This window comes from Lepus europaeus, chromosome 2 (genome assembly GCF_033115175.1).
Source record: "Lepus europaeus isolate LE1 chromosome 2, mLepTim1.pri, whole genome shotgun sequence".
NCBI lineage: Eukaryota > Metazoa > Chordata > Mammalia > Lagomorpha > Leporidae > Lepus > Lepus europaeus.
This window is the reverse complement of record NC_084828.1, coordinates 167492524-167520274: the sequence shown is the minus strand read 5'-3', so window position 1 is coordinate 167520274 and position 27751 is coordinate 167492524. Positions and strand designations below refer to the sequence as shown.

The following is a 27751-nucleotide window of genomic DNA, read 5'->3' as shown; positions in this document are numbered from 1 at the left end:
GTAAGAGCCTCAGAGAACCACGGATTAGGAATCTGACCACAGGGCAGAATCTGGCCATTTTCATAGATGCCCAGCTGGATTTCAGAACTGGTTTAGGCCAGTGACTGCCTGTGTTTCCTGTTCTTTCCTGGGAGCATCTGGGACAGTGACCCTGCCTTGTAATCCTATCGTATGTGGTGTATGCTGCCTAATATCTTGCGTTTTAATTTACTGGACGCTGGGCCAAGAACAGTTGCAACTGAACAGCCTCGTTTGCTTGTAATCCTGATACAGATATTGAGATCTGAGACTTCAAGCCTTATTCTTTAATAGGCTAGGACGTTGGGGTGTAAATGAGCATATTCTGTGGACGAAAAGAACATGAGTCATTTGTGATCAGAAGCTGAACTGCTAAATATTGCAAAAATGGCTCCAAATTCCTTCCACTGTGTATTTGTGAAAGGGGCTAGAGAAAGAAAGCCATTTGCTCTGTGTAGCTGACATCTCTGAGGATCAGTAATGTGGCATCCTGGGGTGAGCTTTTTCTTTTCTATGTCCCTGAGTCTAGCTGTCCTCAAGCTGTGCTTTGCCCAGTGGAATGTGGCAGAAATGGTGATGTGTGACATCTAATCTGAGGCCACAAGAGGCTCTGTGGCTTTTACCGCCACTGTCCATGAACCTGCCATCACTTTGTGTATTTTTTTTAAATTTTTTGACAGGCAGAGTTAGACATTGAGAAAGAGAGACAGAGAGAGAGTTATAGACAGTGAGAAAGACAGAGAGAAAGGTCTTCCTTCCGTTGGTTCACTCTCCTAATGGCCGCCACGGCCGGTGCACTGCGCTGATCCGAAGCCAGGAGCCGGGTGTTTCCTCCTGGTCTCCCATGCGGGTGCAGGGCCCAAGCACCTGGGCCATCCTCCACTGCCTTCCCAGGCCTCAGCAGAGAGCTGGACTGGAAGAGGAGCGACAGCGACTGGTACCCGGCGCCCCAACCGGGACTAGAACCCAGGGTGCCGGTGCCGCAGGTGGAGGATTACCAAGTGAGCCACTGCACCGGCCCCTGCCATCACTTTGTGAGGAAGCCCAGATGGTGTCTTGGAGCCTAAAAGCCTGCACGGAAAGGCCCAGCGGGCTCCATCATCTCAGCGGAGCTCAGCTCTAGGCGAGTGCACAATTCGGATGCAGTCGTGTGACAGAGCCCGGGCAAGTCCGGCAGAATGACCCAGCCAGGCCACAGAATCCCACAAAAGAACACAGTGTTGTAGCACAAAGCTTTTAAGGTTGAGGCTCATTTATTTATGCAGCTAATCTACTTTCCCAGTAAGTTGTTTTTCTGCTTAACTGAAGCGGAGTGAGTGTTGGTTGTTTGAATCTTCACAGAGTTGGGTTGGGTAAATGTTCTACGGTTTCTAAGGGACTTGCCAAACACCTGATGATGCTACACTTCTGGGAAACAAGCCCTGGAGTCTTATGGGAGATGGTGTGTGGATAGCCCTTAGGGCATCTGGTAGACCTGTAGAAGCGGTCACATGGACAACAAACCATCTGTGCGCTGTCGAACCTCAGTTCTCTCGAATTCACAATGAGCACATTTGCTAACTGATCTGTGGATGCTTGTAAAGAGCTACATTCCCATGAGTCCACACACAACTGGCCTGAAATACCTTTGACACGTTCTGAATGGATCCAAACCCATATCTCAATGGGGCTCAGCTGAGGAGGAGTCCACACCAGGGTGTTGATGACCTGCTGGGTGGTGTTCCGTGAATACCGCATTTCTCTATGGCAGAGGAACGCTGAGATATGTGGGTGTCTCCCAGGGCACCTGCGTTGTCACGTCACAGCTTGCATCACTGCAGTGGCTCCCAGGTGGTTACCATTTTTTAGAACATTTGCTCCAGTAGAGGAGACGCTGATTCTATGTCGCAGAAAGGAAGAGAAGGGAGATTCTGGTGGCCGCCTCAGAGCCTTTTCTACTTCCTTGAGCAATTCTGCTCTGACCCATATTTGCATTCCCTACTCTGCAATAAGAGTCCTCTCTCCTTAGAAGGCAGTTAGTACTGTCTGTTCTTTTTTTTTTTTTTTTTTTTGACAGGCAGAGTGGACAGTGAGAGAGAGAGAGACAGAGAGAAAGGTCTTCCTTTGCCGTTGGTTCACCCTGCAATGGCCACCGTGGCCGGTGCACCGTGCTGATCCGAAGCCAGGAGCCAGGTGCTTCCTCCTGGTCTCCCATGTGGGTGCAGGGCCCAAGCATTTGGGCCATCCTCCACTGCACTCCCGGGCCAGAGTAGAGAGCTGGCCTGGAAGAGGGGCAACCGGGACAGAATCTGGCACCCGGACTGACCGGGACTAGAACCCGGGGTGCCTGCGCTGCAAGGCAGAGGATTAGCCTATTGAGGCGTGGCACTGGCCAGTACTGTCTGTTCTTATTTAAAGATGTCCTTAGGTCTGCACTGTGGCATAGTGGGTGAAGCCAGTGCCTGCCTGCTGCGCAGACATCCTATATCCCAGTTAGAGTCCCAGCTGCTACACTTCTCATCCAGATCTCTGCTAATGTGCCAAGGAAAGCAGCAGAGGATGGCCCAAGAGCTTGGGCCCCTGCACCCATGTGAGAGACCCAGAGGAAGCTCCTGGCTCCTGCCTTTGGATTGGCCCAGCTCCGGCTTTTGTAGCCTTTTATGGAGTGAACCAGCAGATGGAAGACCTCTCTCTCTCCCTCTCTCTCTCTCTCTCTCTGTAACCCTGTCTTTCAAATAAATAAATAAATCTTCTAAAAAAGAAAAGAAAATATGTCCTTGGAGAGGTCTCATTGCCATTCCCCGCACCTTCTTGGTAGATTTTTTTTTCCCAACCCTTTGTTGTAACTCCATCAAGGAACTTCAGCCAGTAGTGTTCTGCATCCGAGGGTGCCACATATGAATGTATCAGTGAGTGGGAGGTGCACAAGCCCAAGAGCACTTGCCGTGCCCTCACCTAGAAGATGCTTCACTGAAGCCATAGGCAGGAGGCAGAACCATGGGCATGGAGGAGCCCCTTATCAAAGTTAATCAACAGAGCATGCAAATGAAGCATCCATTTATAGCATTTATTTAAATTTTCATTTAAATTGCTGGTTAAATGGAATACATTTAAAATTCTGAAGTCAACACTTGAGCAAATTGGTTTTAAAACTAGATATTAAATTGCTGCACATTGCAATTTAATACATACTTCTGAGATAATTACTTATTGCTTTAGGAGTACAAAATTGTGTCCAAATAGTTTAGTGTGGTTGATGAGACACAGGAAGTAATGTGGTCTTGCTTGCTTGTTTTGGGAAAAAAAAATAGGATGTGTAATTATTAGCATGATGTCTGGCCTTAGATTGCCTGGCTTTGAATTCTGGCTCTACTAGCTGCATGACTTGGGCAGTTCTCTTCATCTCTCTGGTCTCAGTTTTCCTGTCTGTAAAATAGCCAATCAAGAGGCTTTCCTCATACGATGGTTGTGAGGTTAAATGGAGCATGCCACATCAGATGCTCAGCTCGGGACAGGGCTTGGGGCACAATGGGATAAGCCACCACCTGCGACACTGGCATCCCGGATTAGAGCTCCAGTTCACATGTCGGCTTCTTGCTTCCTATCCAGCTCCCCCCCTTAATGGGCCTAGGAGGCAGCAGAAGATGGCCCAAGTGCTCTGGGCCCCTGCCTGCCAGATGGGAGCCCTGGATGGAGTTCTAGGCTCTTGCCTTGGGCCTGGCCCAGCTCAAGCTTTTGTGGCCATTTGGGGAGTGCACTAGCAAATCTTTTTCTCTCTGTTTCCCCTTGTCTGTCACTCTGCCTTTCAAATAAATAAAACATCTTAGAAAATGTGCTCAGCTTGTTCATACCTTGTTCTTGTAAGTTTTCATTAAATGTTAACCTTCATTATCATTTTATAAGCACAGTTACTTTTTTTGTTTCTTTGATGCCCCACTAAAACCAGGAAAGCCACTAGAAAAGATAAAATCACCCAGGTGGTTGCACTGTGTTTATTTTTGATTGTCCTAGACTCATTGTGCTAGCACAGTTTTATATGCTTTGACCATGAGCATCCAGAATTGTACATAGGTGAAATGTTAAAAAAAAAAGTCACATATTTATTTTCTGACAGTAATTGAGTGACCTCCAAGATTTGGAAAACAATAAAAATAGATGAGAAAGTCTAAAGGCCCAGACAGTCTGCTTCATAAGTGTGTCTGCTTAGCTTTAAATTTTCTTATTTTAACGTGGCTACAAAGTCCAGGTTGCCCACCGTGTTAATTGTGGTTCTCTGGTTTCACAGAGCACAGAGGATTCCTGTCACTAAAAGGGAGAGTTTACTGGGAGGATCTTGGAAAGCTCACAGAACTGGAGAGAGAGGAAAAATTAGGTCTGAAAAAGACAAGAACAGAGCAACTCTGAGGATCCGGAATCCTTGGAGAGGCCCACAAAAGGGATCTTTGCTTAACTGGCAGTCTCACCAAGCCTGTTCTGGAGTTAGGATGGCTCCCATTGGGATGCTCCTTGGGCCAAACGTCCTCCCAACTAAACACACTAAGAATGGGCATTACCCCGATTCGGTCTTAAATCTCAGCAAACACGGGGCACTGAGAAGGCAGTGAGTCAAATCTGGTGATTCACAAACACGTGGTGACAAGAACAACGAGGAAGAGGAGGACAAACAGCCAACGTGGCAGGGGCGGAGATGCCAGCGGGAACTGTGACTGCTCGGGTGCCCCGGCTGCTGAACAGGAGAGGGAGGGTGCAGGGGGTACGGCTCCTGCGGCACAGATCGCAGCCCCGTGCAGTTGCTAATGCTGAACAAGTTCAAGTGTATCATCCACAGCAATGGTATCCAGCCTAAGTTTGAAGGCAGGCAGTGAAGTTCACCCGTCGGGAGTTCTCATGGAGCCCAACTGCATCAAATCCTTTGAAAGTGACATTGGACCCTCAGATTCAGACACTGGATGGTGGATGAGGGTGGTTCGAAAGCCACCTACACGAAGACGTACGAGAGCAGTACACACTCAGGGAGCTGGTTAAATCATGTTTAAGTTGAGCCACAGGAGTAGACGACACTGGAAAACCTACTCGCCCGAAATGATCAGAAAGCTACTTAATTCCTGTCTCAGTGTCCGTTGAAAGGAAGACATTTTTGGAATGAAAAATAAGGAAGCAGGATTTATGATACAGCACGTGTGTGTCGCCGGTGGCAGGGCACTCCCTGCTATTTCTGGGGCTGGGCCACAGGCTGCCTTCCGTAGGGCTTGTCTTTTCGGAAGCCGGGTGGTGTTTATGGACTTGGCTGTTCTGTTAGAGGGGATGCCTGGCTGTTCAGTAGAACCTGAATCCTCTGACCGGTATGCCAGATGCTAACCTGACAGCATCTCGTGAAATAAAATCCTAGGAGACGAGAACATGTCAGCTCCCGAAACGCTGTGTGTCCATCTGTGCTCTGCGGGAGGGGAGCTGGGGCAATCCATGGCATTTTTCCTGTCTTGTTATGTGACCTCTGCATCCAAAGATGGTTTTAGAACACGGACTTCATAGGGTATAGTCGAGCTGTCCTATCCATGCCCGGCTGTGGGATTCAGTACAAAGACGGGGGATTCCTGGCATGCAGTGCAGCAGCGTTACCGCGCCGAGTGGTAAAGAAGCACACACCTGTCTGCTACGGAGTTCATGTCCTCTTTCCCTGACCTGGATTCTCGTTTCACGTCTCCCCGCCTCCCATTCTTGAGTTTCCTCTCTGAGCTCCACACCAGTAGCCACCACATCTTTTTCAAGCTCGCTGCTTGTCCTATCAGAAGTTCTCAGTGGCTTCCTACTCCATAACATCTAAACTCCTCAGTGCCTGTTAAGATGGGTCTCCACGCCTCCTTCCTAACAGCTCCTTGGGCAGACACAGCTCCTGTGGTTTCCTGGACACATGCACACACACACACCCCACACACCCACAGCCCCCCCACCCCCCCACACTCACACACACACCCACACACACCCACACACACTCACCCCCCCACACTCACACACACACACCACACACACCCACACACACCCCCACACACACACCCACATCCCCCCCACACCCACCTCCCACACCCCCACACACTCACACACACACTCACACCCCCACACACTCACACACATGCACGCACACACTCACACCCCCCACACACACTCACACACACACCCACACCCCCCCACACAACCCACCTCCCACACCCCCACACACACTCAGACACACACCCACACCCCCCCCACACACACGCACACACACTCTCACACCCACACACCCACTCACACACCCACACCCCCACACACCCACACCCACACCCCCACACCCACACCCCCACACACATCACCCACACCCACACACACACCCCACCCACACCCACACCCCCCCACACACACCCACACACACACACATACCCCACACACACTCACACACACCCCCACCCCCACACACACCCACACACCCACACACACACCCCCACACTCACACACACACTCACACTCACACCCCCACACACACTCACACCCCACGCATCCACAGCCCCCCATCCCCCACACACCCACAGCCCCCCACCTCCCCACACACACCCCACCCCCACACACACTCACACACCCCCACACTCACACACACCCCACCCCCACACACATTCACACACACTCACACCCCCACACACTCACACACACACCACACACACACCCCCCACACTCACACACACACACACCCCACCCCCCACACACTCACACACACTCACACCCCACACACACACTCACACACACACTCACACCCCCACACACTCACACACACACCACACACACACCCCCCACACTCACACACACACCCCCCACCCCCCACACACTCACACACACTCACACCCCACACACACACTCACACACACACTCACACCCCCACACACTCACACACACACCACACACACACACCCCACACTCACACACACACACCCCACCCCCCACACACTCACACACACTCACACCCCACACACACACTCACACCCCCACACACACTCACACACACACCACCCCCCCACACCACACATACCCCCACCCCCACACACACCCTACTCCCACCCACCCCCACACACACTACACACACACACACCCCACACACACTCACACCCCCCCACACATCGACACCCCCCCACACCACGCACCCCCCACATACACACACTCACACACACGCACACACTCACACCCCCACACACTCACACCCCCACACTCACACACCCCCACCCCCACCCCCCCCCACACACACACCCACACACACCCACACACACACCCACAGCCCCCCCACACCCCCACACACTCACACACACATGCACACACACACTCACACCCCCCACACACACACCACTCCCACACACACCACACATACCCCCACCCCCACCCACACACACACCCACACCCACACACCGACACCCCCCACACCTCCCCACACACATAGACACACATACCACACACACACCCACCCCTCCACATACACCCCCACACAGACACACAGTCACACCCACACACACCCCCCTCCACACACACACTCACACTTTTCTGCCTCTTCTCTGTGATTTCATCATCAATGCCCTTGCTTTGTTTTTATCCCAGTTTGTGTGACATCGTCAAAACTCTTGCTCTTCCTGTGCCCCAGACCCAGGCTTGCCTAACTGCTCTTCTCCAGCCTTCCTCACACTGGTGTAGGGCTTTGCGATCCACCATCTACCTGGTTGTTCAGACCCAAACCTGAGCTATCTTATATTCCTTTGCTTTACACCCAAATGCCTCCCAAATTGTGCTCCTCTTCCCCAATCTCCACTACTCCCTTCAGACCAAAGTCACCGTTTTCTGTATCCTGAACGTCTACGGAAGCCTCCCACACAATGCTCATATCTGGTCCGGTTCATCCTGGCGTGCAGGGAATGCATGAACAATGCATGAACAGCACAGGGCTGCAGGGCAATCTTATCAGCGTAAAACACATCATGTGACTCTTCTGTATGCAGACGCGGTGGCTTCCTGTGGCTGTCGGGGAACACAGTTCCCTTTCTGTGTCTTTTCAGGCCCAGCTCCTTCTGCACTTCCGTGTTTTAACTTAGAAATCCTTTCTACTGACCACAGCTAAAGCAGCTCATTGATCTGTCTCTAGCAAGCCAGTCGTTTTCTACAGAGTATTTAGAGGGGCTGCAATTATTTTCCTTATTGCTTGCCTGTTGATGACCCATGTCTCCCATCCACTCCAACCAGATGCAAATTAGTCTTGTTTGTTGCCTCTAATGCCTCATTCGGTGTTTTGTACGTAACAGACACTAAATACCTGCTAAGTGGCTGAATAAAGGTCCATCTCAAATGCCACAGCATCCAGAAAGACTTTCCATCTCTGACATTCAGAAGCAAATCCTTCTTTGGAATTTCACTGTACGAGTTGTTTGGCCTCAAGTGTCATACTTTGTACCTAGTGGATGGGATTCCAAGTACCTATAGTTTATCCATTTTTTGTTACTGAATTTTGAGGTCACCACCTGTGTTGGTTTTTGAGTCACTTAAGGTACCTGCTCCAATGTCTTCTACATAGTAGGAATTCAATAAATGTTGGATGAGTATTTTCTGAAAGTATAAATAGAAGAAGCTGTGGATTCCCATTAAGGTAAATTTATTCCCAAAATGACACTCAAGTGGTGGTTGACATTGTCTTTTTCTCTTTCCCTTGGACACTCATCTCCAGCTGAAGAACATTGTAAGCGTAATCTTGACCTTCATTCCTTCGGCTTCCCATTGCAGTTGCCATGTAGAAATCATCCAGTCCTTAGGCTCTCTGGCTCTGCTGAGTCACAGGGTGGATTCACACACTTTGTCACTCTACTTATTGATTAACAAAAGGATCAGAGTTTCTGTGGACACTGCCTAGCATTGTTGTTATTTGTAAATATTTATTTACTTTTTAGGATTTATTTCATTTACTTGAGAGGCAGTTAGAAAGAGAGAAAGACAGAGAGAGAGCTCTTCCATCCAATGGCTCACTCTCCAAATGGCTGTAAGGGTCAGGGCCAAGCCAAAGTCAAGAGCCTGGAACTCCACCTGAATCTCCCACATGGGTGGCAGGGGCACAAGCACTTGAGCCATCCTCCACTGCTTTCCCAGATGCATTAGCAGGGAGCTGGATCAGAAGCAGAGCTGCCAGGACTCGAACCTGCACTCCTATGCAGGATATAAGTATTGCAGGCTGCGGCTTGACCTACTGTGCCACCATATTTGTTTCTTTCCTGTAGTCTTCTTCCTTGTAGGTTATCCACAGTTACTCTCTCACTGGCTTATTTTAAACAGATAAACTGGCTTGACACAAATGTGAAATTTGTAAGGGAAGCAAACCATCTAGGAGGTCGGTCCCATGTATCCATGAAATTAGGCATCCACTCATGTGAACTGAGACACCTCCTTAGAAAACTCCAGAACAGAAGAGGCACCTTCCGATTGTCTAAGCTCATTTCTCCTCTGCTTCACTCCTGACATATTGTCTGATAGCAAACTGAGAACATAGCCTGTGTGTTACTGTTTACTTCTATAGGGAACTCTGGAAGTTCATGGAAAATGAAATGAAAAGATAGGTTTATTTTAGTGCCCAAAACAGTGAGATCCATGTATATGAGGGGATCTTCAAAAATGTTTGAGGAAAAATGAGGATTAAGACAAAAGTATGCATTGGTTTCAAATTTTTTTGTTTTTGTACCAGATGAACTTAGCTTTCGCTTCCATTTTCCTATAAACTTTTCAAAGTTCCCTAGTGAATCCTGGGGGCACCAGACTGGATGCTTGGTTCACCGTAAGCTCTTACTAATTTGTTAATGATGCCATGCTGTTTCCCCAGACTCTGGGGCTCAGGCTTTCTTGGACTGCCCTGCTGGGTTTGCTAGGTCCAGACGTTCAGGCCTCCTTTGTCTTCACGTGAATTTTCTGGGGAGTCCCTCTTCCGCCTAACCAGATGACTGGGTTTTCTGCAGAGTTTCTCCTCTGTGTCCTTTGTCCAAAAACATTCTTTTCCTATTGCTCATTTGCTCTTCAGAATGTAAGAGTCTTGGATGGGAAACCTGGCTCTTCTGGCAGACCTCCTGACAAAAGCCTAAGGCTGCTCATTGTCACCACGACCAGAGCCAACAGTACAGCGTGGTGCCAAAGGAGGCTTCATATAGACGCAGGCACACTGATGGTCACCTTACCTGAGGTTCTAACACTGTTGCTGGCCCTCTGCTGAGCGCCTCGCAAGCTCTCCCACATTTGACCCTCACAATTAGCCTGGCTGTTTCCCTCATTTGCCAGAGAAGAAGTGCGGATCAGAAGGAGGTTAAGGGGCAGGGCTGGAACAGGGGCCAGGATATTTGCCTGGTTTCATAGCCCAAGCTTTGACATTCACTGGGGTGCTGATGTTTCCTTGTTAATGGAGGTGCAGAGAACAGAGGGTGAGAAAGAGGAGTTCGCTATATGTAGAATTGATGAGGCCACACAGGGAGATCTCCTTTACACCTCACTTTATTAATGCAAAATTTGTTTGTTTGTTTGTTTTCATTTGAAAGGCATAGAGAAAAAGAGAGAGGGAGAGGGAGAGGGAGAGGGAGGGAAAGAGGCTGGCACTGTGACATAGTAGGCTAAGCCGCTGCCTGTGGCACCGGCATCCCATATGGGCACTTGTCCGTGTCCCAGCTGCTCCTTTTCTGATCCAGCTCCCTGCTAATGGCTGAGGAGAGCAGTGGAAGATGGCTTGGGCCCCTGCAGCCTCGTGGGAGACCTGGAAGAAGCTCCTGGCTCCTGGCTTTGTATCAGCTGAGCTCTGGCTGTTGTGGCCATTTGGAAAGTGAACCAGTGGACGGAAGACCTCTCTCTCTGTCTCTCCCTCCCTCTCTCTGTCTGTAACTCTAGTCCTCAAATAAACAAATCAAATCTAGTGAGAGAGAGAGAGACAGGAGATCCTCAATCTGCTGGTTCACTCCCTAAATGCCTGTAGCAGCTGTGGCTGGGGGCCAGGCTTGAGCCAGAAGCCTGGAACTCAATCTGGAACTCACTCTGATCTCCCATACAGGTGGTAGGCCTCAGGCACTGAAGCCATCACCTTGTGCCTCCCAGAGTGCATGTTTACAAGAAGATAGGTTTGGAAGCAGAGCCAGCATTTGAACCTAAGCACTCTGATGCCGGACCTGCGTGTCTTAAATGTGGTACCAAACACTTGTCTGAGTGTGCCTTATTGTATGTGAGGGAAGCAAAATGGCCCAGACTAGGGGCTGCAAACTAGCATGCAACCCAGCAGGAACCATTGAAACAACTGGAACAGGCACTGGCGCTGTGGTCTAGCCAGGTAAAGCTGTCACCTTGATGCTGGCATTCCATGTGGGTGCTGGTTCATGCCCCTGCTGCCCTATTTCCAATCCAACTCCTTGCTAATGCACCTGGGAAAGCAGAAGAAGATGCCCCAAGTACTTGGGCCCCTGCCACCCATGTGGGAGACCTGGAAGAAGCTTCTGGTTCCTATCTTTGGCCCGGCCTAATCCTGGCAGTTGCAACCATCTGGGGAGTAAACCAGTGAATGGAACTGTTCTCTCTCTCTCTCTCTCTCTCTCTCTCTCTCTCTCTCTTTCTCTCTTCTCTCCCTGTAATTCTGAATTTAAAATAAGTACATACATCTTTTAAAAAAAGAAAGAAAAAATTGGAGCAGTGTAACTAGCAAAACAAGAATTTAGATGAGAATTGTTCGACACCTCCATGTATTTGGATTTGAGACCTGTGGAAGAGAAGTGAGACTTCCCTGTCTACTCCCTTGCTGTGAAAGCCTGCGGGAGGGATGTGAACGTGTACTTGGAGTTTCCCTCTGCAGAGGCGCAGTGGTCGTTCCAGCTGTTGGTCACTGGAGTGGCTCCTTTAAGAAGTGATGGACTCAAACCAGCGCCCATATGGGATGCCAGCACTGCAGGCAGCGGCCTTACCTGCCATGCCACAGCGCCAGCCCCTACAGAGGGTCTTTTCTAACCTGGGAAATTGCAGAGGCATATTATTGTGTATGGCAATAGAAATGAAATGGGTCTGTTAAGAAAAGTGGCATATGGGTTAAGCCATTACCTTCGATGCCAGTATCCCATAAGAGAGTACTTATCTGAATCCCAGCTGCCCCACGTCTGATCCAGCTCCCTGCTAATGCACCTGGGAAAGCAGCAGAGTGCTTGGGCCCCTCACACCCATGTGGGAGACCTGTATGAAGCTCCTGGCTCTGGCTTTGGCCTGGCTCAGTCTTGGCCATTGTGGCAATCTGGGGAGTAACCTAGCAGATGGAAGATTTATCTGTTTCATTCTCGTTCTTGCTCTGTGTGTGTGTGTATGTCCCTCTCTCTGTAACTCTTTCAAATAAATAATTCATCCTTTAAAAAGAAAAGAGAGGGAGGCATACGGTAGACTCAATTTTTCATGGATTTTTATAGCATTCTTTCCCAGATAAGTATATGAATTATGAAGATTTATTTAATTGATTGCTGTGAAGACAGTGACAATTTAAATATTTAAATTTCACCATTATTCTGATTTCAAGTGGATGTTTGACATTTTTTCATTTCATTGTGTGTGAGTGTACCAGGAGTATAGAAATTGGGGGAAGAAAGAGAGAGAGAGAGAGAGAGAGAGAGAGAGACTGACTCCGTGAGCAGGCAACACAGCTGCTATGATTCCCTAGACAATAAAAGCCTGAATTCCTACTAATGAGGTTTTAAGAAACCTAACTTTTTCCTGTGAGCTTAATAATAGCATTGCCTACTGGCATAACCAGGGTTTCCAGAATAATTGCCCTCGTTCTAGTTTTATTTTTAGGACCTAAAAGCATGTTTTTTGAGTGGGGATGTACCTTCAGATGCAGAGCATTTCCATCTGAAAAGCTCAATTCCAGGGCTTCAGTGTTTGGCCCCAAACCATGCTAAATGCATCCTTTCAAGCGAAAGATAAACGAAAGATGGCAGTAACAGTCATCCTGCGAGCCCTGCCTGGCTCCCCGCTCCGGGAGCGGCTTACCGATGGGGTCTGGCTGCAGAGTCTGGCTTTCCCAAATTGGGGGACCTTCCTGTGACGTGTCTGTCTGGGCCTTTGTGAGGACTATTTGTGTTTGCCCATAATAGAAGTGAAGGCTTTATTAAGCCATTACATTATACAAGAACATTTGACTTTGAAGCCAAGCTGGAGACCAAGGCGTAATAAATGTTAATACTGTCAGAGCCCTCAGTGAGAAGTATTTGAAATACATATATTTAGAGAGTTTTCTTTAAATAGACACCAGCACATTTAAAGTGGATTTAAAATATAAGGCACTGTGCGAGGTGCGGTGCTGACTTCTAAAAATTGTTCCGGTAAAATTCCACGACTAAATGAGCATGCACCTCATACGGAGGAGGAGGCCCGACAAGGCAGAGGAAGCAGTGGGACCAGAGGCCGTGGCGGATACTGGTTGGCTACCTGCATTGACTTGCCAGAGCTATTTTTGTAGGGCTATTTTTGGTAGGCAGTAACCTTTCTGCTAAGATATAGATTTCCATATTGACTTTTAACCTTTAGTCCTTGATTGGCAGTTGTACAGTCCTCAACATATTCTGTCCCATCTTTCTGTCTCTGCTTAAGCGGCAGGTTTGAAAGGTTTAAAGGCATTAAAGATAGGTTTACACAAACCACCCAGCTGCTATGCCATTGCCTACTCCGCAGGAAATGGCTGAGAGACCAGGGAGGAGCTTCCAGGGATGAAGCAAGATCTCCAACGTGCAGGCTCTTAAAATGGGCTTAAAACGTACAATAAGATTAGTGATGGGGACAGGGGTCTTGGCTTAGTGACTCAGACACCTGCATCCCATATTGGAGCACCTGACTCCCCTTCTGATCCTAGCTTCCTGCTAACGTGCACCCTTGGAGGAAGCAGGTCACGGCTCAAATTCTTGAGTTCCTGACACTCACGTGGGAGACCCGGATGGAGTTCTGCACTCCTCGTTTCATCTTGGCTAAACCTACTCTTGGGGACATCTGGGGAGTGAACCACGGGCTGGAAGCATCTCTCTCGTGTTTCTGAATAAATAAATATTAACAAAAAGATGACTGAGGAGGTGTGCATTTAGCCTTGCTTTGGAGACGTGGTGGCTGCACCCAACCCCACATTGGAACCCCTGGGTTGGATTCCCAGTTCTAACCCCCGATTCTAGCTTCTTGCTTATGCTAACACTGGGAGGCAGTGGGGGTGGCTCCAGTAACTGGGTTCTTGCCACTCACGTGGGAGGCCTTGATTGAATTCCCAGCTTCTGGCTCCTGACCTGGCTGTTGTGAGGCTCTGGGGAGTGAACTTGCAGACGGGAGCCCTCTCTGTCTCTCTTTTTCTCCCTCTGCCTCTCAAATAAAGATTAGTGAGATGTTAATGGTGCCCCTTCTTCTTTCAGAATGAATATTAGAAGGAGAATATGCTCATCTGTAACAAATTACCAGACAGTATGTGCATGTGAGAGAGACATGGGCTTGTATTTACAGAGATCTTTTTGTATGCATTAGAAAAGTATTTGCAAGAGTGAGTAAAATGGGTCACATTTACACTTTCCAAGTTCCTCCACACTCCCCGATGTTAAACAAGATGCTGCAGGAATGGTAAATAGCACTTTCTTCCTGGGCAGACTTTGTAATCTAGTTCATGGGGACGATGACTGGGAGCTGCCTCCGCCTAATGGAAGAGGGCACCTGCATTAAGAGGAATGGATTTGTGTGTGCCACAAGCAGCTAGCTCTCTGCCTTTGAAGATTTCATTATTTACTCTCTTGAAGGTGACCAGGTGATCCTTCTCAGCTCCTTCCGTAATTCGGATACATCAAACACAGCACAGACCTTTATGAAACTTAATTTGGTATTCCAATCCAGAAATGTGTTCCCGCTTCCGTGAGGAAAACAATCTGTGTGTGGTCAGGTGTTGTTTTCTCTCCCTTTGCACAGAGCATCATCCTGGGTCCCGGGCACACTGCTTGAATTTGCACAAAGAAATGAAGTCAGGGAGCCGGTGCTGTGGTGCAGTGGGTTAAAGCCCTGGCCTGCAGTGCCGGCGTCGAGCCCTGGCTGTTCCTTTTCCAATACAGCTCTCTGCTATGGCCTGGGAAAGCAGTTGAAGATGGTCCAAGTCCTTAGACCCCTGCACCCACATGGGAGACTGGAAGAAGCTCCTGGCTCCTGGCTTCAGATCGGCTCAGCTGTGGCCATTGCACCTATTTGGGGAGTGAACCAGTTAATAGAAGACCTCTCTCCCTCTATCTCTACCTCTCTCTGTAACTCTTTTAAATAAATAAAAATAAATCCTAAAAAAAGAAAGAAATGAAGTCAGAGACTTGCCACCTCCATTAAATGTTTTGTGTAGTCAATGCACCAGATGCTGAAAATCAAAGCAAATATAACATAATTTTTATTTCAAGATGATACAGCCAAGAGGTGGTATTCATTCTAGGTCATTTTTTTTCAAATATTTATTTCATTTACTTGGAAGAATTTCAGAGGAAGAGAATCTTCCATCCACTGGTTCACTCCCCAAATGGCTATAATGGCTGGGGCTGGTCCAGGCCAAAGCCAGGAGTCAGGGACTCCATCCTGATCTCCTATATGAGTAACAGGGGCCCAAGTATTTGGGTGATCTTCTGCTGTGTTCCCAGCCACATTAACAGTGAGCTGGATCGGAATTAGAGCTGTTGGAACGCAAACCAGTGTTTTGATATGGGGTGCCAGGTAAAATGTGGAGGGCTCTTTCCCCTTTTCTCCAAAGGCAAAACTCTTTTCCTTCCACCTTGCTCCCTGTTGTGGGAGAGTTGAGGGATGTTTCTAAAGAAAGAACATGATGCCATTATTTGTACCTTTGTGGGAATAACTAGGAATGTTTGACACTCCTTTGGGAATGGACGCTTTGCAAACAATCTAACTACAGAAGACACTGTTTTTTTTAACTTCTTTTTTTTTTTTTTTTTTTGACAGGCAGAGTTAGACAGTGAAAGAGAGAGACAGAGAGAAAGGTCTTTCTTTTCTGTTGGTTCATCCCCCAAATGGCCGCCACGGCCGGCTCTGTGCCGATCCAAAGCCAGGAGCCAGGTGCTTCTTCCTGGTCTCCCATGGGGTGCAGGGCCCAAGCACTTGGGCCATCCTCCACTGCCTTCCCGGGCCACAGCAGAGAGCTGGACTGGAAGAGGGGCAACCGGGACAGAATCCGGCGCCCCAACCAGGACAGAATCTGGCGCCCCAACCGGGACTAGAACCCGGGGTGCCGGCACCGCAGGCGGAGGATTAGCCTATTGAGCCATGGCGCTGGCCTGTTTTTTCAGCTTCTGGCAGCTTCTAGTGTGGGGTTTGATATACACAATGCTAACCCTCCTGATCAGACCTGAAATCATTCCAAAAAAATTGCCATCCACTCCATGTGCTGACTCAGCCTGATCCAAGGGGGCATATGTAATAAGACAGACATGCCTAACCCATAAATCGTGCTTTCTGGAATTTTCTTTCACTGTGTCATGCCTTTATTTCCATGCCACCAAGATACCTTCAGATTTTAAGAGGAAGTTACGCCATTTGGAGCTGGGAGAGTGATCCATTTTTTATCTCTGTGTTTTGTTCTGTGAATTAATGAGATTTTATCTCAAACATAATTTGTTTCTGTGCTTCCAGGAGACATTGGTCAACAAGAGATGGCTCCAAGTAAGAAGGGTGCTGTCCTTGTGGATGGCATCATACTGAATGGCCCCACAACAGATGCAAAAGCTGGAGAAAAATTTGTTGAAGAGGCCTGTAGGCTGATCATGGATGAGGTGGTTCGGAAGGCAACAGATATCAATGAGAAGGTAAAAATAAGAACCTAAAAGAAATTCCAGGACTGGGAAAGATGGGTATTTCCCGTAACTGCATGCCTGGGACCTAAATTAAATGGAAGCACAAGCTTTCATTTTCTCAAGGGCATTGTCTCAAGGGGATGTCCAGATACCAAAGTTTGGGCCACACCCTCCCTGGAGCCCACCCAATGTCTGCTTTCCTTGAAGAGTGGACCTTTACTATGTCAGTCATCATTTGTTGCGAGGTTGTCAGAACCATAGCGTAGCTAGAAGAGCCCATGGAGCACAGCAGTGAGGCTCCATGCCCTAGACTGTAAATAATCTGCTGATCTGATGCATACACTCGCTAAAACACGCTTTGCTGGGTACTGTTTTAAGGCCAATTCTATATGCATCTATGTATTTAATGCTTAGAAAATCCCGTAAGGCAGATAGTCTTTATTATCCTCATTTTAGAGATGAGGAGATGAATGAGGCACAAAGAAATCAAATGACAAAGAAGTCAAATATTTACCCAAGACCATGCACTAGTGTCAGAACTGGGACTATGATCCAGCAACCCGACCTTAGACTTTGTACTTTTTACGACTTCTCCAGGAGGCTTTCAAATAATTAAATTGTCCTTTACCCTATTAATTGCTTTTCATTTTGGAATTGAATTACCAACACATGAATGTATGGAAGAGATTTTTATTCCAATTACATTATTCATTTATATTACATAAATTCATTTATTTATAAATACATTATATTACATAAATTCATTTAAAAAGAGCTTCAATGTGATGGTATTTATTTTAAATGTTTGATCCCGTGTATTTGGGAAAACTAGATTGACCTGGGCTGTGAACTTTGAATGGATTCAATACAAATAAAACCACTGCTGATCTTTTGTATTCATTGAGATTAATAATCTATAATTGCATATTTTCCAATGTTTATACTGCTGCAATAGGTTGGATCTGCTTTATTTTGGAGCACACTGCTCCTCTGGCAAGTTTTTTTTTTTAATTGGCTTTTTTTCCCGTTAAATATTAACCAAGTGCTAGCTATGGGCAAGGCATTATATCTGGCCCTGGAAGATAAAGAGAAAAATAAGGTAAAAGCCTAGCTTTGGACAGAATGTATAGTCTCATTGGAAGGATAAGTTTTCTTTGGAAATGAGAGCAGGAGATCCCAGGGTGAATGTGTAGACTGGTGTAAGGTGGGGCAGATCACTGGAGTTTCAGAGGAACGGGCAGGGTGAACTTTAACATGGAATGTAATGGTTAGGTAAGATTATGTTGGGCAGAGAGAAGTCAAAGCGAGGTTGCTCATTTCTAGGGGTGTTCAAGAAAACAAGATGGTAAATAATGGAAAGCATTGCAGAAGGACAAAATATTTAACATAGCAAGGGAGAGAAGGGCTCATGGAGGGGATACTGGGAGATGAGTAGGCAAGGCTTAAAGTCTTCAAAATATCAACTGTGGAGCCTCATGTCAATCACAACAGAGTAGAAGTGTGGGCTGAGGATGTGAATTAAACTGAAAGCTATGCAGGGGTTCAGGGAAAGGAGGTGAGATTTTTATGCCACTAACTTAGCCTACTGTGTTTGAGATCCAACAGGACACCATTGACAGTGACCTGTGATACATCCCTATGCTTAGTGAGATGATCGCTCCTAGTGTCCTGACCAGTAGGCCCTTCTCAGACACATAAGAAGCTGAGCTATAATTTATGCTGTATGTTTTTGGTGTGCAGTTCCATGAGTGTTGATAATTCATGTCACCATCGTCACAATCAGGATATACAGCACTTCCACCATCCCCCACACGCCCCTGTGCCTTCTTTCTCCTCTAGAACCTGTGAAACACGGATCTATCTTCTGACCTTACAGATGTTTGCCTTTTCCAGAATGTTGTGTAGAGGAGATCATATTCAGAGTGGCCTTTTGAGTCTTGCTGTTTTCCCACAGTGAAATGTACCCGAGACTCCTCCATAGTGGGGAGTAGTATATCAGGAGTCATTTCTTTCCATTATCAGAGGCACTTTTGATTTACCTCTGCCAGTCATTACAGCATGGATTTAATTTCACACCTCTTGAAAACTTGGTCTTTTCCCCTGCCTCTCCCAACCTCCCACCTCCCAGTCATCTTACTCCCTGTCTCTCTCCTCCCTTCCACAGCCAAACTTCTTAAAGAATGTCCACACCTCCCCCTCCCTCTTTCTTCACTTCCTACATCCTCATTTCACAGCAATCTGGCCTCCACACCCACCCCTCTAAGTCAAATTTCTCTTGCCAAGAACACCTCCTTGTTGATACATCCCATGAACACTTCTCAGTCTTTATCTAATTTGGTTTCTCAGCAGTCTTTGATAATAGTGACCTTCTCCTTAAACATTCTCTCCCTCTTTCTCTCTCTGTCTCTCTTTCTTCCCTGACCCCTAGTAGTCTCCTTACCTGTCAGACCTGTCTTCATGGCATAGGTGAGCTCTTCTCCCATTGCCTGATCCCCGGTGCCCCGGGGAGCTATGATGGCTTCTCTTCTTTGCTGTAGGTTTTTCTAAGCCATATCATCATTCACTCTTGCATAATCGGAATGTATGCCTAGAACTCTACCACTGAGTTGTCACGAGAGTATCGGATCAACTGCTACGTCCCTTTTGGGTGTTTCAAAGGTGACTTGGACTAAATGTGCCCCAAACTCATCATACCTTCCCTACCTGAGACCAGAAGCTTCTCCTATTACCCCTATTGCCATCATCAACCTGGGGTCCAAAATAGAAATTTCAGGATTGTCCTTGGCTCATTCCTTTCTCTCAGCCTCACCATCTAACTGATATCCATAATCTACTGCTTCTGCGTTTTAAATATTGCTATAAACTAAGCATGTCATCCCTATGACATCTACTGTCAACCAAACCATTACCTTCTTTTGCTTTGTTTCTTCCAGTAACTTCTTGCTTCCAATCTTTCTTAGACTCTCTACAAAGCTAATAAAGCTTTTTTCAAAACACACAAATATGATATCATTTAATCTCATTATCTGAAACAGCTCAATGGCTTCTTTAGAGACAAATCGAACCCTGTAACATGACTGTCATGATCTGGAACATATTTCCTCATGTATTTAATATTTCATTCAACACATCTTTATTGGACACCTATTAAGGAGGTCAGCTCTGTGTTAGTTACTTGTGATCAATAAACAAACAGTTCTAGATCTCTGCCTCCCTAGAGATCCTGTAGGACATAGGAAATAAATGAAGACCATAATGTATTGAAAAACAGAATGTGCTATGAAAAGGGGAAGAGAAGCAAAAACTCAAGGGAATTCATAGAGACAGAGTACTAGGCAGGTTTTAAGTTTAAGTAAGAGAGCTGGGATTGCTGTTGTTGATAAAGTGACGTAAGAGCACAGTTTTGGAAGAAGTAAGGGCATCAGCTGGGAGGATATTTAGGGAAGAAGCATTCTGGGTGAGGGAAGTGGCAAGGAGGCCAAGGTGGGAGCAGCAGTCCCCAGGAGGAAAGTAGTGTAAGTGAGATTAGCGTGGAAATGCAGCCAGGAGAAGTACGTAACCTAGAATCATTTTATGTCTTTGTAAGGACTTTAGGTTTTTCTCTGAAGGAAATAGGGAACCGTTGAACATATTGGAGCCCAGGAATGGCCAGAGCTCAGTCTGAGGATCATTCCAGCCCCTAGGTTGATAGCAGACCAAATGGAGCAAGGGCATACGCAGAGAGAAATCTTACGATGCTGGTTGAATATTCCAGCCCTACATGTTGTTTCTCTTGTCCATAAAGTCCACAGCAAACTTACACAGTTTCCCAGATGTGTCATGAGCTGCCCTAATTTTAGTCTTTGTGACTTCTGGTAACTGCTTCTAGAATACCTCTTGTATTCCCTCATCCCCCAACCTTCGTTTGGTTCAGTCTACTCTTAAATTTACAGAACAGTGGGTATCAGTTCTTCTAGGATGCCTTGGACCTTGCACATCCAAGATGGAACCCCCATTGTTTCCAACATCATCTGCATGATTACTATAGCTCTTGTCATGCCAAACTGGTTTCCCATTTAAATACAGTACTTCGCATTTGTCTCACAGCTTCATATAGTCCATGTTTCTCACATCCTCTCAATACCTGGCTCTGGTGGGTTCTTGATGAATTGCATGTTGTTGCTGATCTCCAGGTTTGTGAATGGCAGTCTCCTGAACAACTGAAACAACTTCTTGATTTGGAGATGAGAGACACAGGCGAGCCACAGGACAGACTGTTGGAGCTCTGCCAGGATGTCATTCGCTACAGCGTCAAAACTAGTAAGAGCATGAATCTGCTGCCTTGATCTGTACCTCTAACAGGTTCTTAAATTTGTAGAGCATTCATCTACTTCTTAATAAAGTGAAGTACAGTAATGTTTATGGGATGAGAAGCATGGATCAAAAAATAGTGGTTATGATGTTTTTACAATGGTCCATTTAATCTCTGATCCAAATCCATTGTCAAGGTCAGAGATAAATTGAGAGGGAAATTAGTGTTTATATTTAGATGGCAGCTGCTCCTTGCCCAATTCCATACTCCACTTGTACTCAATACCATGTGTTATTGCTTCTACTTGTAGTTTCTTATGTTGATCTAAACTGACAAATAATATTTTGACTCTATGGGCTTGTTAAAGGATTTAAACACTTGATGTCTCAAAAATTTTAAAAATTTTAAAGAGGGCATTTGGGGGTGGGCACCATGGTATGAGTTATGCAAGGACACCTGCATTCTGTATTGGAGTACCAGTTTGAGTCCCCACTACTCTATTTCCAATTCAGCTTCCTGCTAATGTGCTTGGGAAGGCAGAAGAGGTGGTCCAATTATTCAGGCCCCTGTTACCCATGCAGGAAACTCAGATGGAGATCCCTGCTCCTACTTTGACCTGGCCCAGCCCTGGCTGTTGAGGGCAACTGGGGAGTGCAACAGCAGATAGAATACCTTTTTTTTTTTCCTTGCTGTCTCTCCCTCTCTTTTACTCTGCCTTTCAAATGAAGAAGTAAATCTTTAAAAATGGATGGCACCTATAATATATACAAGGCTAGATTGATTTGGAAGTCACTGACTAATTCTTTGTGGTTTGCAACTACCAAATTCTTTCATCAAATATTGCAGGATCAAAAAATCAAAACCTTTAGGCAAATGTAAGAAAAATAAATACATGGTAAGTTTTTACTGTGATTATCACAAAAATGCAATAACTACTGTGCTTATTTGTGAACGCGATGATGGATATCTCTCTTATAGTGAGGTACTTTTGAAACCTGAGTCTTAATTTCCTAAATACCCATAAACAAGTTGCAAAAGTGAAAGAATAACTTTCCAAAATATTCATTTCTCAGTGTGACATAAAGGTAATGCAATGCTTAAAACCATACAGGCACTATGCTTTGTGAATTCTGACACTGGACTAAATTTAGTGGAAAGTATATAATAAAATCCTGGCTAAAAATAATTGGATTGTATTCCCTTGGGAAAGTCTGGTGTATGTATCAAAAACCCAGTTAGCATTTCAAAAGCAGAGATACATATCTTATTATTATAGTGCATGTCAGGAGTGTAGAATGACATTTAATGTAGTAGATTTTTCAGTTTACTGGATATTTTCCATAATGTTACCATGGAAATCAATCATAAATTAACACAGAACTATAAAAAAATCTTATTAAAATTACTTGTAGCAATGTCTGGTTTCATTGCCAGATCAGAGGACATTTTCCATGTTTTAGTTGAAAAGACATTTTCTTGTGAGATTTTCATTTTTTATTGAATCCTGAGTTTAAAGAGGGGAAAAAAAAAACCTCCAACCACATGCTGTAAATTGTAATGAGAGGTCACTGGCTAAAACGGTTCACCAACACTCAGATTTAGAAACAGACCTCCTGTCTCTTTGTTTTCTGTCACAGTGGGCTTCCAGAGATTGGGAATGTGAAGCCCAGTCTGGTGTATGGTGTGAATATTCACTCCTAAAGCCAAGACCATTTAGGAGATCCCTTTTTATTAGGAAAAATGATGCAGAGAGTTGGAAGGAGAGGTTGTTTGAATTTGAAAGGAGATTTCATTTGAAGTCATTTGAATTCAGAAGTGTATGTAAGCTGTATGATCAGTCACATCCTACTGCATTTACATGGCGCCCACTGCACTGGCCCAGTCTGAGAACAACGGGCCACTCCCTGCTGTAGCCTGAGCTGAGCCTGCGGTGAGTGGGATGCCTTCGGAGGGAGCGAGGTTAATCTGGAGATTTTCAGAAGATAAAGGAAGCAGGCTGTGATACCTGCACAGGGCTCAGAGAATGCGCGTTTCAGGGATTCTGGTCTGTGTGTACAAAAAGCAGCAGGTAAATCAAAGCTCGGAAAAGAGTGCTTGGATTCTGCTTAGCTTAGTAGATGAATTTTCAGCATTTTTTATGTACACAGTCATATACTGAGCTTTTTAAAAATTGAAAAGCATTTTATGTTCAATAGAGCACACATATTGGAAGCGTTTAGCTCAATGAGTGCTGTGCATGTGGAAACGTCACCCAGATAGAGATTTAGATCATCTCTAATAGTGCAGAGGCTCCCTGGAGTCCCTTCCCGTTCAACAATTTCTTCCAAGTACTGAGAATTCTAGCCTCTGCCCCCATAGACAGCTTGGCTGGTTTGAGTGCCGTATAAATAGTATCATGTCATATATACCCTTTTGTGTCAGGCTGCTTTCATTGTCTGAAAGATTATTTGTGTTATTGCTGTATCCATAGTTTCTCTATTTCTTTTTTATTGCTGCATAGATGAATACTCTGTTTTACATTTACAGATCACCCAAGATTTTTCAACCAGTTGTATGCTGGACTTGATTATTACTCCTTGGTGGCCCGATTTATAACAGAAGCATTAAACCCAAGCGTGTAAGTGCCAATGCTACTGGAATGTCATAGCACATACGAATTAGAGATGTTTTTAAGTAGATGGAATTTTACTTAATGAATTTATATTTAATGATTTCTTTTGCATAGTCTCCAGTTTTATAACATTTAGCAGTATTCAAAGAGCTGTCTGATTTGTATAGTGACACTGTGCGATGGGTAAGGCAGAAAATTGTTATCTCCATTTAACAAATGGGAAAACTGCTTAAGTAACTTTTCATTCATTCCTGTATGAAAAGTTATATCTGTGCTAAGCACTGGAGAGACACTGGAAAGAGAAACCGACCTTGACTCTGCCCTGAAATCTGGTATGAGAGAGATCTAGTCAAAATGACCCACATAGTTTAGGAGAAAATTCAGATATGTGGTGAAGGAGAGGTACATGATGCTACAAATAAAAAATGAGACATTCTTTCCTAGTTGGAAGCTCAGAAAAGCCTTCTCTTAATAAATGACAGTTAGGAACTGAAAAATAAGCAAGAATTATGTAGGTAAAAGAGGGAGGGCTGAGTTCCAAGTAGAGGAAACCGCAAGTACCAAGGCCCTGTAGTAGGAGGGACTGAACTGGAAGTGCAGCTACAGAGCTACAGGGAGTAGAGTAGAAGATAAGATTAGAGAGAGAGATAGCAGCCGGCCATGTTAATGAGTCATTCTGAGAGCACTGAAAGCCACTGAAGGTTTCTAGATCATTGAGTAACATTTGCTGTTTGAAAAGATTGCTGGAAATATGAAGAGGAAATAAGAAGGAAACGATTTGGAAAGTATCAGGTGAGAGATCCTAGTAGTTTGGAGTTAGATAGTAGGAATAGTCAGAAACAAAATGTATGCTAAAAAGATAAAATAGGAAAGCCTGCATAGTGTGTTGGCTCTGGGAAATGAAGACAAGAGGGAAGCTTCTGAGATGACATCTGTATTTCAGGTCTCATAGCTGGGTTCATGGTTATGTCATTCATTGACATAGGAAGCCCTGAGAGAGTGGAAGAATTTTCAAGTATAGGACAGAAGAGGCAAGATCAACGCATTTGAGTCTGAAGTGACTTTAAGATGTCCAAGAACATATATCCACTAGACTGAAGGATATCTAGGCCTGGAGTTGTGAAATCCATAGAAAAGATATAAATGTAGAAGTTATTGCTAACATTATCATTGAAATAGCAGGTATGGATGATACCCCCTAAATCATTCATCCTCAGCCCTCATTCAAATTAATGTGGGAAATTTAAAAACTAGATAGAAAGAGAGATGGATATGATAGACAGATGATAGATAGATGGCAGCTGGCTGGCAACAAATACATCTGAATTTCTGTGGGCATGCTCCATACATTGATCGATATATTTCCAAAGCTCAACAAGGGATTTTAAGTGAGTGGTCAAGATCGGAAAGTGTCCTCCATTGCCTGTTTGATACAATATAGAGTGAGAAGAGAAGAAAGCTTGGGTCTGGACCTTGAGAAGACCCAACATTTATTGGTAGGCTGGGAGAAGGAGGATTAGCCTACAGAGGAGACAGAGAAGGTGGTGAAAATCAAGAGAGAAGGTACAGAAGCCTTGGAGGAGAGTGTCACATGTTGTTCAGTAGTGAAGATGAAAATTAAAAATGTCCACTGGATTAGCAACATGCACATCATTGGTGGCCTTAGTTACAGATGCTTTGGTGGCACCATGAGAGCAGACACCAGGTTCAAATATGTGGAAAAGCAAGCAGTGAGTAAGTCAGGAGAGACAGTAGGGTTATACTCTGAATTTTCTTGTATGTACAAGGTTTTTTTGGATTATATTCTTTGAACTTTCTTGTATGTTCAAGGTTCTTTTTTTTTTTTTAGTTCTTCATCTCAGTTTTTTATCTGAAATATTTAGAAGTTTTTAATTGTTGCTAAGCTTGAACCATCAAGTCCATGAGTGTATATTTTTTCACACTCTCTATCTCCTGCCCTATGACTAGGTTTACAGTTGACCAAGTGTTCCAACACAGCTTTCACGCTTGCTTTTTAAAAAATTTGTAGGTTCACATAAACACATATACCTTGTTTTCATACTCTTGTTGTGTGTACACTGATTTCATCCATGGTTAAAAGAAGAAGCTGTCTTATTTTTCAAAATATGATACCTGTGCAGGGCTGGGAACACAGATTGTCAGTACGTAGTTGCTGTTATATATATATATATATATATATAATATAAATATAAATATAAATAAATAAATATATATATATATATATATATATATATAGCCTGTACCCCAAGGGTTTCTCTTCCAGATGTAAAACTAATTACAATAAGTCCTGTGACTACCAATCTAAGTATGTGTCTGCATAGCATGCATATATATGGTATACATTTATTCAGATAGAATTAATGTGATCACTTAATTGAGAAGAAAAGTGTAGATATTTAGTCACCCCTGAGTTCTCTGGAGACAGGAGACTCAAACATTACAAAATAGGGCTCTGTGACTCTCACAGTTTGGGTCCCCTGAGAAACCACTGTAGATGGAGATTGGTGAGTAGCATAGTTACTCAGGAATACCCTTGAGAGCAACATGGAATGAGAAGGAGGATGCAGGAGTAGCAAGGACAGGACCAAGCTGCCATGCAGGCTCAGTGACAGCCTGGGCTGATTGCATGGAGACCCATGGCCCACAGTGGCCCTCCAGAGAGGTCTGGAATTGGGGCTGGGGGCCAGGCCTTTTTAGCTCATCAGGTGTGGACTGCCATTGGAAAGGGTGTGTCCTTAGGGAGGTAGCCTTCTGCAGCCCAGGCAATCCCCAAAGGGGCTAACACAGCTATGATCTCTGTCCATGGCCTTGCAGCCTAGAGTAACAAATCCTTCATTGCCAGGGGATCTGGCAAAAATAATGAGGTATCTCCCAGCACGCTTCTCAGTTGAACAAGCACAGCAGTGTGGTGGAGGAAGCCCTAGTTCAGAAGAGGTAGGCCCCATGTAGAATATGTCTAGCTGACGATTAGCATATTCATGAGAGTAATCTAACCTGGTCACCATGATGATGGCTGTTCTTCAACCAACATTGACATCCAACTCAGTACCACAGGATCCAAAGAGTACAATGACCACTACTTATAGCCAAGGCAAAAACTCTAGTGCACTGCCTTTGTCTTTACCCATGGGATTGAAACTTTACTCTAAAACTGTTGATGTATCTTGTGTATCATGAAGGTCACCCCATACTGGCACTTAGGGAACCATGCCTAGCACAGTCACTGATGAAGTAATTCCATGTTTCCAAAGACTACCTACACATTGGCAGCCCCTTGGTTTAATAAACTCTATGTGCATTTCTTGGGACACCAAAGGGATGTTTTGACTCTAGTCATAGAAGTGAAGTGTTTTTTATATCTATCTAGTTATACGTATGAGGTGTCCCCAGTGTTTCTATTAGTGGAAGAAGCGGTTCTGAAGAAAATGATTGAATTTATTGGCTGGAAAGAAGGGGATGGAATATTTAACCCAGGTGAGTACAATTAGTTATTGCCATCACCCTTCCATGACAAGCATCCAAAAACTTACTCATATCAGGAACAACATCCTTACAGCTCCACACACTATACAACACTGGGTATTAACAGAGCTGCTCGGTGGGGATCTAGCTTGTGCCTTTCTCCAGAGTGATAAAACATTGCACATACACTAAATAAATGACACCTTAACAAGTGAGATGCCTATAATTTAGGACTTGTATCTAACACTAATGTATTTATCTGCTCTTGGGCATTTAGAAGGGCTATGATAAGTCCTCAGATTTTTCAATCAGTTTTATTTGAGAAGGTGTCAGAATCACATTTGTTTATCCTGCAACCACCATTTTTTTTTGAGTGAGAGATGAACATGGGTTGTCATTTCAGTTTTGCTGATCAGGTGGTAGACAGAATATTATTGCCTATGGAGAGCTAGGTACTGGCCCTGTGTCCAGACCTCATAGATTTATAGCATTACTTTGGGAAAGCCCTGGAATGAAAGAATA

General features: G+C 45.3%; 1 protein-coding gene across 1 annotated transcript in view; it reads left to right on the top strand.

Annotated features, from left to right (window-relative positions):
* GADL1 (glutamate decarboxylase like 1) overlaps positions 1-27751 on the top strand; it is a 187692-nt gene that overhangs the window by 23130 nt on the left and 136811 nt on the right. The window contains exons 2-5 of the mRNA XM_062179464.1: positions 16684-16856; positions 21017-21143; positions 23662-23752; positions 27135-27241. Of these exons, the coding sequence (XP_062035448.1) occupies positions 16684-16856; positions 21017-21143; positions 23662-23752; positions 27135-27241 (498 nt within the window). The remainder of the gene's footprint in view (positions 1-16683; positions 16857-21016; positions 21144-23661; positions 23753-27134; positions 27242-27751) is intronic.